General features: G+C 32.0%; 2 protein-coding genes across 5 annotated transcripts in view; one reads left to right on the plus strand and one right to left on the minus strand.

Moving 5' to 3' along the window:
- Nucleotides 1–14,161, minus strand: part of LOC132911886 (uncharacterized) — a 290,962-nt gene that overhangs the window by 37,876 nt on the left and 238,925 nt on the right. The gene's annotated exons all lie outside the window — the stretch shown is intronic.
- Nucleotides 6,019–7,588, plus strand: LOC132911879 (uncharacterized). Of its 2 annotated transcripts, none has more exons than XR_009659103.1 (2): nt 6,019–6,702; nt 7,042–7,588. XR_009659103.1 is itself a non-coding variant. In XM_060968885.1 (2 exons), the coding sequence occupies exons 1-2, from the start codon at nt 6,333–6,335 to the stop codon at nt 7,375–7,377; spliced, it is 423 nt and encodes a 140-aa protein (XP_060824868.1). In that variant the 5' UTR covers nt 6,022–6,332; the 3' UTR covers nt 7,378–7,588. The 2 variants fall into 2 exon arrangements, 1 of the variants encoding a protein (XP_060824868.1); XM_060968885.1 differs by having other exon boundaries at nt 6,022–6,419.

Here is a 14,161-nt window from a genome sequence, read left to right on the forward strand (position 1 = left end):
CCGCCTTTCAGGGGATCCTGCTTTCTTTGTTACTGCCACTTTTCCATTTGCTCGTCCAAGTCGATCTCGATCATTCCAGATGATCCGTGATGTCGCGACAGACGAAGTTAGGTTTAGCTACTTTCATAACATACCATTCAAATTTCTCTATTTTGGATTCAGTTAACCGGATATGCGACGCCACGAACACGTTCAGTAACACTTTCCAATCTTTTTTGTTTCGAATTTTAGAAAGAAATCTTATACATTCGAAATGACGCAGAATATATTTTTGTTTGTTCTAGTTAAATTTGGTTTGCAGGAGTATTTCTCGGATTTATTCGAAATTATTAATCCTGCTTCATGCATTCTAAACTTCTAATTGAAAGATTCTTCTAAATGAAATTTTGAAGGATAAGATTACTATTGTGATGCTAGAGATAGGATATAATGGAGTACTTCAGAAATCAGAGTCCCTTGGTAAATAGTAAAACGTGATTCATGGGTGGGTCGGACATTCGACCAATCCCTGACGTTTGTTTCGACTAATTTGATTAGACGATTAACCGCGCCCGACATTCGGTTCAGTTTGATTAGACTCGACACGACGCACCTCGTAACGAACTCGACGAAGCGACGCTCGATACAAATGAGAATTACGCAAATTCACCGGTGCAATTTATCGAAACTTCAATAGTAATTTTTAAAGCCCGTTGTTTGAACGTTAGTTTACAAGTTATATGTACAGTTCGAATTAAAAAAACAATTTTACTGTCTATGAATCTTGTTTTACAAAACTTAAAAAATGAACATGACAATCAGATTAGTTAGAATTGGAAGTAATTCATTAGTGCAAATACGTAATATATATAAATGTATGTAATACGTTAGATCTTAAAAGTAGTTGTCAGATTTTAATACTTGTAAAAATTATATAATTGATACAAACAATATTGTAATTTAACATATGTACGGGATATAAAACAAAAATTTTAATTTCTGCATCAATGTATGAAAACCTTAGTTTAAATATAAGTATGTATTAACGAATATGCGATTTAAATCAATTAGAAATGTTTCTTTAGCATTTTAGGTTGTCTAGTCCGAACAGGAAATGAAATTAATTCACTAATACATTTGAGAAATGTTTTTAGTTTGCCCTTATGAATATCTACCGCAAATTCGATGGTGGACTTGTACTCCTTTCTTGTATGACCTCTGCATTGTTTGTGAACTCGCTACTGCAGGTGACATTTTACTTGGAAATAAGAATGAATGAAAAACTTCTCTTCCGGGAGTAGTTATGCTCTTTTGCTTTAACAGTATCGAATGCACGCGACGCGGTCCTCGATGAACCGTGGGACTCGGTCACTGCATAACATTGTCGCTGCACGCTACGCGTATACGTACGTAAAAAAAGTAATCGTTCAAGAGAAAACATTAACATACATATTCTTAACATATTCAGTTCTACCTTGTACAGAATACATTTGAGCCATACTCTGTGAACCTTCGCAGCGATATGCATATGTAATTTGTATTTACGCAATTACTCCTATTTACGTGTAACTTGAATTGTGAAAAATTCCATTCCTTTGTTCTATGTTTATGACCTTTGCTCTTCTTTCTATTTATACTTAACGTTTCTCCACGAGTAGAAAAAACCGTTTTAATTAACGTATAAAGAGGCTTTTATGTACCAAATTTCTTACTAAACTTGCTATTAGCTTAGTGAAAGTATTAACAACAATTATTAAATACAAAATAGATTTTAGATTAATATATTATTTGTTGACTTACGGAATGTAATTTTAATTAAGAAATTCTTGTATAGTTTGTTAATAACGTCACTCAGTACTCCACTGAAAAATGCCGATAGTACTTTCGTTGTTTTATAATATCATGCAAACCGTAAATATGAATATTCATAACATAATTTATAATATGATCATAATATAAATTCATAATATAATTGTGAATCATTATCGAAAACAAAAGATTTCGCGGAACGTGTATTTAGAATCAAATTTTCCTTGCAAACTACAACTTTGGAAAACGTTTTAAAAGTGGAAGAAAATAAATGTTTATCGGGGTAGAAAGCGTACCTCTGATGCCATGATCGAGTGAAACGTAATTCGAATCGCTTGAAATTGAATTAACGAAAGTTGACGGAAAGCTGGAACCGGAAGGGAAAACTATGCTGTATCTTATTAGTCGCACTTTACCATAACTAATTAAGGGGCGTTTTTAATTTAATTTCGATTATGTTCACTCCTGCGGAAATTAGTACGAATTATACAAGCAGCGCCGCATGGCATAAAATCGTCGAACTAATGATTTACCCGGGAGAACTTGTTGCACATTTCGTGAGATGGCGCGCTGTGGCACTTGTTAAACAACGACAGAAGGTATCTCAATAATAGCACAGACGAGGTACACAGTACATCTGACACGCAATATATTTACATATATATTTATTGTTAGACAATGATGCAAAGCTAAAAGTAATTTAAGAATGAAATTATAACAGCTAAGCAATATGTAAAATTTATAAACAGAGTTGGCTATCAACAGATATATAATATTATTTCGCGAGTGTGTATTTTCTATTAATTTTTAACTTTAAAATAAATTTGTTTTAAATTGTTATTAATCTACATTTTATAGTAATTTGTCAATTTTCTCGATTTATTCTAAGCAGATATTACATACATATACTATAGATATTACTTTAATTCATTTATTCTCTTAATTATTTATATTATTGTATTCATTAAAGAGGAACATTATATCCACTACACTTAATTATAGCAATAATAATAAAAGAAGACTAGTAATAAACAAACTGTGACTAATATTAACGGCGTAGAAATGGAAGTGGTATTAAACCTTGAAAACTCTTTATAATTATCTGCTTTGAAATTGTTATAGTTTGATGACCATCAAGAATTTTTCGACATATAATATTTCAATTTTGCGCGCGGCTTTATATGAAAGAGAAGTCATTTCATTCCAGCCAATCAGGAGTCACTTAAGTGAAGTTTTAGCGCGGTCTGTCATAGTACGGGTGAAAATCATGGTATCAACATACGTCGTTCTTTGAAGGGTGTGATTTCAACTATATAGTGCTTTTATTAGTATTATATTGTCTTTAATCGAGTATTATCAGGTTTGTTTAACTAATATGTTCTTATTTAGTACTTTGTTAGGTACTGTTAAAGTGAAATTCTATAGTTCTTCCAATTTTCTCTGTTCATTCGTCGTCTATCGGCTGAGTACCAGTGTTACCAATGCGTTGTATTACGAACTTTTGAGAGAGGATTTGAATTTGATTCTTATTCCATTTTGACACAATTGATTCAGTTTTATATATTAATCCTAAATTTATGGTTATGATTTGTGCAGATGGATATTAGAGATGCGTAGACGAACATTTCATGCAAAACGATTTGGAAACATTGGATTTACTTTAAAGAAGATGGAGGTACATGTACGTATTGCTTTTTGATTCACTTTTAATATAATAGATATCCATTTAATATTATTATTACTAAATTATACATATGTAAATGTATTCTATTAACAATCAACAATATATATTCATTCAATTTTTATTATATGTACTCAAGAAATTTGAATAACGTTCATATTTCAATCATGAATTCTCGGTATTAATATCGCCATTGAACTTGTATGAACAATTTTTATTATTTTTAAGATAGAGTTGTACGATATGCTGAGGAACGTTTTAGTTCAAGGTTACGCGTGTTGTTATTGTGACCACATCGGGTATGTTTAACGAATATTGTTGCTGTCTATGATTATAAAGAGTTTTTTTTCTAAACAAACTATCGATAAGGTAAAGAAGAGAAATATATAAAATTTTCTTCTTTTTTCTCTCTTCTCTACCCCCTTTCTACTAATACAATTTTACTTTCAGAAAATTTTTGTGACCACGCACAGTCGGTAGAATTAATGTTTGCTTCGTAACCTCAAATTCTTCAATTCAATAATGATATGCGAAATTAGAATCAGTGTTTGTTCGGAGACTTAATTTAAACGATACTTAATCGAAACGAACGCGTTAATATTCTTTTATTTTTCTTTTGTAAGTAAACCTTTTTCTTTCTAATATTCGTGTTCGGTATTAAAGTCAGTGCCCAAGAGGATCCAGCTTCTCCAGGAGATCAAGAATCTAGTATATCTGATATCTGGTATCTTGGTATATTGTATCCTAATTTATTTAAATGATTCTGTTAACTTATAGATTTCAGATCGTTATATTAGAGCTCCAATTTCTATAATTATTAAAATTTGGAAAGTTTATTTTTAATTTTTATTATTATTAAGGTTCTAAATTTAATAGAGTTTCATCTTCTATTATTTCAAACTTCTTAAATAATCAACACTGTGTTTTCAAAAATAAATTATAATAATCTACTACTTTTTTAAGGTTGTTCACAGTTTCCACTTCCTTATGCTTTCCAGAAGAAATCTGAGGATGTTCAAGAAGCCAAAAATGTAAGTATTTTTGCAAATTGTACCTTAATCAATTTTACTTCTCACGTACTTTAATTATTATTAATTAAGAAATAAAATTTATATTAGAATTAGTCATATCTTTAAAATTAAAGTCTGATATCACATGTTTAGTTATAGATTTTTCACAACTTCCCATTTTTCTGTATGAGGTTTGATGGTTCCTTCTTGACGATTGTTTTGGTGATGACTTCCTCTGAATTGCTGCATCATCGATGGCAACGTCTCCGCATCTTATCATGAGTCGCGTGTCTTCATATTCCTCTGGTCATCCAATCATGTCGTAGGGCAAAAGGTTCGAATCGATACGGACGATTGGTTGTATTACGTTGAATTTCTTTCGAGCATATTGACTGCGGATATTTATCATATTCGTGAGTAATAACATTATTTTTGTGTCTTATTTATTAGTTCAGGAGAGGTCTTCTTGCACACCGCGTTTTTTTATATTAATGACATGACATTGAGGATTAAAATTTTAATATAATGTTGATCATTAGGATGAGTGATTTATTTTTTTATTTTATTTTTATAAGACACTTCTTCTACTGCGATTAGAAAGACTTGAGCTTAAATGTAAGTTTCAGCGGACAGAACAATTGCCACAGAAGAGGGCAACTACTAATGGCTTTCCATCCCCTGGATCCTCCAGAACATGGAAAGTCATTTTCGGTATTACTTTGTTACGATGCTTGTTTTTGGTAGTTGTAATAGTAGTCTTTTTTGGCCGATGTCGGTCCACCATCATACTGGCTAGATCGCTGATTGTTATCAGTGTCGCGAAGTAGTACTTACAGATTGAGTTACAGTTTCGAAGTAATTTAAATTAAAATTGAATTAAAAAAATGTCAACTTTTGATTAACTTTATAGCGTTGCTATTTGTGGCTATCTAGAATAATTGGAGTTGTTATTATTGAATTTATTTTATGAATTAATATTTCGATACTTTTTCATCGCCATTGTTTCAGTTACTTTTCAAGTTAATGTTGCCTTAATAAATGGTCACGTTTTTTTAGTAGCATTGCGATTAAAAGGCGCCTAAATTTTTTCCACCGGCTGCAGCTAAAAAAGATGTACAGAGGTGGTTGTCAGCAGCCTTAACACGGCTGCACTGCACTTTCGTAATTAGTGTTGTGTATATTTAAACTCGAGTGCATAGATTAGTACTTATTAGCGTTGCGTAAAAGAATTTCCTGCTACAGTTTCGGGAGGTTTCTATTTTGTTTAACTTTTTTCATAATAAAATAATTAATATGGCAAACATACAGAACACTCTTAGCGGTTTATTCTCAGAATTTTCTATTGTGTATGTGATTACAGTAATTTAGTGTTGCGAAATGCAAAAGATATTCCACTCTCGGTTTATGTCTTGGTACTTTCCTGGCTATTCATTTGCTTTTTCTCAGCTCTCGTTATTCATATAACACTCATTCTAATAAGTCTCTTCAATTTAAATAGAATATAAGTATCACTTAAAACATTTTATAAGATTGTGAAGTTTTAAACAACAATAATTTTAACTTTGTTACTACGTTTGCTCTTCTTCAGCCATAGAATTATTATATGTCTTCTAACAATACTGTCGATCCTTTTAGAATCATTCCTACACTAACTACCTTGTAGTTATCACATTCTGAGAAGACGAGTTTCATTTTTTTTCTCGACATCCTTTGTTTCGCGAGACGCAACATCTTCAGTTTGTTCCACGACATTCGTGGAAAATACGGCTTCTGTCTGGTGACACTTGAAAATTCTTAGTTAATTCTCGTGATTGTAAATCATTCCTCATGTTAAAGATAAAAGAGATAAGAAAATGTATCGGACGGAATACGTCATACCCTGGGTTCAGATGCGAGCGAGTGAAGAGTACATTCTAAAAGCATCTAGGCAATATCCCGTGGTAAGAGAACTTTCCAAACGAATTCGGAGAGTTTAATAATTAACGTCGAGAGCGGCAGTGCTCGCTGAACGTTCTATTCCGGGGGGTAGTTCGTTCACGCTGAAACTGAGACAAGCCCGTGAGATACGGAAAAACCATTTTCCGCCGTATTCGGAAATCTATCACTCGGGATGAAATTTTCTTTCCAACCATTCGATACTGCTGTCTCGGATGATGATGCACCGGCTTATCTTGGATTAAGTATCAAACTGTCGTCTGCTTGTTCATAGGGTGATTTTTAAATGTACGTATGAATATTCCAAGGATAAATGCAATTAAATATTGAAGGAATTATACAAATATCATAGGTTATTTGTGCTTGATACTTTAAGTAAAAAAATATTTGACAAAATCATGGAAGTTTTTATATCTTGCAAGTGCTGCAATATGTTGTATGTTTCATGATGTGTGATTCATCTTATTGTTGTCAGACGAAAAGACATTTCAATTATAAATAAATTGGACAATTTCTTCCTTGTTTGAAAGATAAAACGTGTTGTTCAATCCTCATATACAAAAGTATTAATACGTATTTAATACGCACACCCTGTGCGTGATTTTTTGAAGACACTATTGATTTCAGTTGGATCCGTTCGCTCTTCGAAATTCGATTACGTATTTTAACAACAACAAAGAAGACAGCGCAAAATCGGCATATGAGCGTCTTCATAGCGTAGATTTCGATCTTTCCAAGCCACGATGTGATCGTACCAAGCCTAGCCTTTATTGGTTGGAAATCTCAAAGGAAAACCAAGGCCACAAGGTCCCGATGACTACTAATCTGTGGTACGGTCGACCGAACAGAGTTCAAGTCGATTTTCCTGGGACTAAATTTAATCGATCGAGCAAAATGCAAGAGTTCTACATTCGCTGTGGTTTTAGTCTAGTTAGCGGCGAGGAAAACGGATCATTCTGCTAGAGTGAATCTGTTAGGCAAGCTTTTTTGATTCTTTTTTTTTCTAACATTAGTTCGACCGATTTTATTAATATTACATATAATATAAAATACGATTGAAAAGTGTTACTATCATTACACCACATTTATGTAGAATTCGTTAAAACCATGCTTCGTATGCATGTAAAATATTAAATTTGAATGATATTTAATAAAGTGATAAAAAGATTGCATTAGAATAGCTTTTGAATCAACCTCTATATATAGTTTAATTTTTTGCTTATATGTTTCTTATAGTTAAGTATGAAAAATTGTTTTATGAAGCTTTTCCATTTAACAATTAATTAATAACAATTAATTAATAAAGCGGCATACGAGGGAGTTTACCTTTAAGTTAAGTACTTAAAAGAAAATAATATGTATGACTGAATTATTTGTATGTTCATGTTTCAGACGGTTATTACTCTTGACATTCTGTATTAAATCATATTCACGGCGAAATGTCCATGCTTGAAAGTAGATTCAGTAATCATTAATCGACTCACATACCTTTTTCAATTCTTTATGAGTGACATATAATTTACAAGGACTTTGGACTGGTAATTTTCACATATTCAGCAAAGCACAAATTCAACACGTTTCACGTATTCATCTACTACCGAGGATCAATATTGCATCGTTCAAATTTAAAATTGCTTGCTTTCCGTGAAGAATGCTTCTACGAGGTTATCATCATTTTTTGCAACGTAAATGTTTAAAATCTGGTTTTCCAGAAATTTTTTCTTTGACAGACAGGATGAAAATTGGGTAATTCTGCACGACGTATGAAGCCAAATTTGTTATTGGAAAGTGGTGCACGCACGAACAATAAGGATATTAATCTTAAAAAGATCAAAGTGTTAAGAATAAGAATATATACATGTGGTTAATGTTACATGATCTCCATTAACGTTTAATTTATATTGTATTTGGTATATTTGATATGTATGTATTTTGTTCCTTTTTTTATTTCTTTCTCAGGAAAGAGTAATATAATGTATACATTTATGATTTAAAGAGTAAAACTGCTGCTAAATGTATTTGTGAGAGAATTAAGCGTTGATATTGGGCAAAAATGGGGTGAAAACTTTACGAATAAAATGTGCAAGATGTAAAATTATGTTATAATTGGATAACAGTATTTTAATAAAATGTATTTTTTAAGAGATTTCGGAAGCTTGAAAGAACTATGCAGAGATAATAAGAAGAAAAAATTAACATATACGTCCATTCATTTCTATCTCTGAAAAAAATTGTATTTTAAATTAATAAATTACATCGTATCTTTAGAATGGTTCTGCTTTATTCAGTTTTGAACAAATTTTCTTATTATACTGCAGATTAAACAATCATTATATAATTTAAAAAATCTTCTTCGTATAAAAACGAAGTGCAATTGCTCAATTTTTAATTTCAAAGCATTTAATAATACAAAATATATATACATATGTAAGATGGTTTCTTTTCCATCGAGATTTTTGTCAATACGATTATTTATAAAAAACATAAATTCATAATTTTCTAATATTTTTCGTATATGTATGTATGTAGAAAGATAATTCTTTATAAAATTGTAATTTTTTATCTACTGGTCACTTTTACCAGTTATTTCCGATCAGTAATCTAGTAGTATAGGCATTTTCTGTTAATCCTCTGATATTTCTTTTTCTGTTACGATGTATTCGAATGGAGTACAGATTTGGATAGGAGTCTACGTTGTCGGACAGATCGTTGAAAGAGATGGCGAACATGGAACCGTTGTAGGTACGCATATAGAGCTTGCTTCTATACCGAACTTAAACTAGTACTAGCTTCGAACTTCCACCGAGTATACCCAGAATTCTATACTTCTTAATTGTAATTACAATTTCCACTTTATAAACTTGTCTCACAAAAGATTCATTAGTTACCACATCTTTCAATGATACTATGTTTAATTAGTTAGCGTAAACAATGCTTTAAACATTAATTTCTAATAAACACTGGAAGGCGAATATTTCCGTCATGTGTAGAAAATTCGAATCAGACGATCCATGCTGATCGCAATTTCGTTTCGCGAACGTAATTTCCGCTTTGGAGATGGACGGTTCCGGTATTACGAATCAGCCAAAATGTTCGTTACGAGAGTGTAATTTCGATTTTAAGCGCACGGTCCGTTATAAGGAATTGCCTTAGATATTTCTCTAAATGATATTTTCCGCTGTGTTCCGTGAACATGCACTTTTTCAAGCAGACTTGAAAATTTTTCAATGGATATTAATAAAATCATGACCGAAATCCGAAGGATCACAAATACAGTGGCCACGAAAGTATTCGAACACTTACCACAGAATTCTTTTATGAATGTGTTTTGTGCATTGTAAGAAATTTTTTAAAATTTCGTTAGCATTATAATGAGACTCGACTATCGGGATTATAATAGAAAAATTTTAAATCAATGAATCATTGAAAAAAAAGAAAAAAAAAAAAAATATATATATATATATATATATATATATAGAAGTTACAGGACACTTATCGCATATATACATTTAGCGAGAAATTAGTATATTAGAACATTATCGTGAGTAGTACATGTCGTCTGATCATCGTGATACTTTAAAATCTAAAATTTCTCGGGAACGTTATAAGCAATTTTTGACAGTTCAAAGATATCCTGCCTTATGTCTTCATATATACATATTTCTGTTTTTACTGCCATGTCCTGAAAAGTTGCTCGATACTGGGATTGCTATTTCCGGATATGAGGATAGAAACACCATGAAAAGAGGTACGTGCACTTATGTAGACACGGTGCAGACATCGGATATATACCTCCGTATCTCGCTATACCAAGTTGGATTCAAGTTTTATGCAAGGTATCGATAGATCGCTGAAACTCAAAGGCCGGTATAGAAAGTATCGAAACGAATCGACCAGGCTTTATGTAACCTAGAACACACATATCCTGGCGATTGGATGTGTGCAGTACATTTATGATGAATTCATCGATCGATGGCCACAGATTCTGCTGTTGCTTGTTTCGAATCTCACGTTTTGTGTCAAGTATTGTCCTTATACGACTTTTTTGAATAAAAAGCCCGGGTAATTTATTGACGTCTCTTTGGATGCCTTGTCTACCGTAGACCACGATATTCTGCATCGCAACACTTAAAGCACCTGAAGTAAGGAACTATAATGCACATTATTCTTCATACATGTAGTATGTAGGTGTACATTGAAAGCTAAAATAGAATTATTAATACGAAACACTTTTGTACTGTAATTGTAGTTCTCTATCGCGTTATTATTCCGTGAAAGTAATTTTAACAAACACACAACTGCCGAAACGAAATTCATTTCGCAATTTTGCAATTCTATTTCTGCGAAATTAATATAAAATTGAACTTTTTTCCAAAAGGAAGTTTTATTCAATCAAATAAAATAGACCGTTGATGCAAGAATCACATTCGCTGTCTATATCAAATATATGAAAATACTACTTTCAATTTAAAAATAAATATCAAGTTTCAAGAATACATATAATATTTACGCCTTTTCCGTTGTGCATAGCGTCGGTGATTGAATTTTTCTGACATTTTGTTTCATTATTGTTATTCGCAGAATATCGATGTCAATGACACGAATTTAAAGCGAACGGCGAAAGTTCGCGTGACGGGTAAAACGTTGGCCGCTAATCGAAGAAGATTTTGTGCAAATTTATGCGCATAAACGTAGCCACCGGTATTCATCGTAGCCCGAAAAGACTTCCCTATTGTTTCTAGTTAATCGTCCGAGGTCAGGGACAGGCTAACACTTATTTTCAATTCTTTGTTTTGGGCTCGTTAATTAAAAGTTTAATTAAAGCCACGTCAATTAATCAGAATTCTGTTTCGGCCCATTCCCGCGTACTTCGTCACGGAAGAGCAGAATAAAAAAGATGGAGAGCAGCTCGCGATAACTGGCAGTTGCCTGTTGGCCTGCTGCTATACGTTCGTTGCTGTTATGTGACCAAACGGGCAATTAAAAAGTCATCTCGGCTAGAAAATTTGTTGTATAATAGCAGTTGAACGAAGTTAGGATGAAGTGAATCTATTACTTGAAAAAGTCACGCTTCGCCGATCTAAATTCATCGGTAATGACCACCAACTGCATGATTTTGTCATGGATGTGCATCTATGATATGTTTGATAGTCAAACAGAATTCTCCATGGTTTTCGATTTGATGATTTCATTTCATTTTCAATCGAGTTTTTGTTAGTTATGATTTGATTTGTTCATTTTGTACAACGAATTGGTCGAGAGTGTTGAGAGTGTAATCCATTAATAACTACTTCTATTTGTGAAGTTAATTTTTCAAAGAGGTTTCAATTATTAGAAGATACTTGAAAATTGAAAAAAATATAATTTCACTATATAATAATACTCCTTAAGAGTCTTAGCTTGCAGACGCTTACGAGGATTTAATTATCTGATTAATTTAAAGGTATTGAATTCTTATCGTTTTTCATTTCGATACGATCGAGAAGTGATTAAAACGACTGCGACCTGGAATTATGGGTGAACGTCTCAAGCGAAAACTCAATCAGCAATAATTATGCCAGCGTGTACATAGGGCAATATTAGCAAGTTCACTACCCTTCGTAGCTCCGCAATACGCTTAATCGAATTGCCTTTGGTAATGTAAAGTAACGAAGCCGAAAGGGTTATCTAGAGTGCGACCTCATTAATACGTTGCTCTCCTAAGAAGTTAGATGTATTCCGAACGCAAATAAATTTCAGCAACTACGAGAGTCCTGAAGAGAAGTTTCTTTGGAATTGTTTTATAGTACCCCATGGACTTCAACGCTTTCTCTTTCTCCCTTCATCTTTTCGTTTCTTCCTTTCTCGTCCTTTCCCTTTTGCTCTTGAACAGAAGAGCATATTCGTCACGCTCCTCGCTTTACGTTTTTTATCCCTCACTTAAATGTTATATTTCACTTGCTAAAAATTCAAGTGATCGATCACCGATAAATTGAATTTTATTAGCGGGTGAAAAAAACGGACCGCGTTCAACACTCGATACTTGATATAAGTCCCTCAATTAATCATTTAACGATTGTTTTGAAATGTGAATATTGAATTTTAACAACTTTGAGTGTTTCCATATGATGCTCAATTAAATTCCCCTGAATATCTTAAACGAAAATAAAACTGGTAAAATATCGTCGCGTATAAATAATATTCGTAATTGTTCATTGCAAAAATTTTGATTATTTCTATTTGCTGCTATTGCACTTTAAGATAAAACTATATTGTATTTTTTTGTGAATCGCATATTCGTACGCTGGAATTACTAGAAGCGCATCCGACATTAACCCCTTAAGGATCAGCATTCCCAAAAGAAATCAGTCGTTGTATGCTTTCCATCTACCCAAGAGATTCGAGCAAAAATGCAAGTTTAAATTAATTTCTAACAATTTTACAAACCGCGGTAAAATACATTGCATATACGTGAAGTTTCTTTTTAGAGCGTCAAATATGAATGAATAATTAATAAACATTATATTTTATATCATATTAAATCATATTTAGTTGATTGATAATCATTTTTGTTTAGAATTTGCATCTTATACTAATTGGAACGAAGAAAGAGGAACAAAGCGTGTTTATTTTGATGATGCAGAATTGCTTAATTTAAATATTGATATAATTATAGAAGTTTATATTTGATATACATTAAGACATTAGACGCAAAATTAAAAGAGCAAAGTAAAAGTATTTCGTGTTAAGTTTCTCTCTGTTTTTATTGTTTTATGTTCAGTATATTCCATTTGTCGAGATTTCCATTTTATTCTCCTCTAATATTTATTCAAATCTTCTTTATATTGATTTACGGTTTATGCCTCATGAAATGCAACCATTGGCTTTATTAAGTAACTTCTGTATGCGTACTGTGAACTTCACACGGAAATTGAAGACGACAACTTGATGCAAAGGTATAAAATTTATAACTCGCAAGATATCGTACGTTCCTATCTTTTGATATTATCAAATAATTTGAAACTATCTGTCAACCGATAATCCATTTATTGCCAGCGACATTTTGACTTTATACGTATAAAAGTTTCTCTTTTCAGAATGCTCGTGTATATGCATTGTAGATCGCTATAAGCTACTTTTTCGAAAAACACATTTGTTTGTTAACGTTCAATAAATGTGCTTGTAACAACAGTATACAATAAATACTTTTTTCGGATTTCCATCAAATTCAGAAACCTGTGAATTTACTTTGACGTTTAGAACATATGCAAACATTTGAAATTTTCTAATAAATTTGTATGTAAAAATTACAAAAAAGGATTTAACCAAAGCTCGCAGTTCGGTCAAAATTTTACTTTCATCGTCCAATAAATGTTCGTTTTATTTTAGCACATCTTGTTTAATGAAATGCATCAAACTATAGTTATGTAATAATTATACGTATAAAGAATAAGTTATAATAGGAAGAATTTAAATACTATAATATTTGTGAATAAACGCGTACCCAAATTCGATTTTCCTAAAAACGATGTCTCCAACGCGGTTCATGATTTTCGACTTATTGTGAATCATAGAACTTTCTAGATTTTACATGTATCATTTCAAAATTTTGAAATATCACGTTTGGATATGAATGATTTGTAATCCTACTAATTATAACGGATCTTCTATAGATACTCTGCTATCTTATTTGTATAAAAAATAATCAAACGATGATGTCGTGCCAAACTTTCTTAGTTGTCAAACATTCAGTTACGTCGTAATTACT

This window comes from Bombus pascuorum, chromosome 11, assembly GCF_905332965.1.
Source record: "Bombus pascuorum chromosome 11, iyBomPasc1.1, whole genome shotgun sequence".
Lineage (NCBI taxonomy): Eukaryota > Metazoa > Arthropoda > Insecta > Hymenoptera > Apidae > Bombus > Bombus pascuorum.

What these genes read in the sequence shown, in the direction of transcription:
- LOC132911879 (XM_060968885.1), top strand. Translation starts at nt 6,333, where the DNA reads ATGTATCGGACGGAATACGTCATACCCTGGGTTCAGATGCGAGCGAGT. An exon ending in CATCTAGGCAATATCCCGTG is followed by an intron (nt 6,420 to 7,041) that starts GTAAGAGAACTT and finishes TATTGATTTCAG; the next exon opens with TTGGATCCGTTCGCTCTTCG.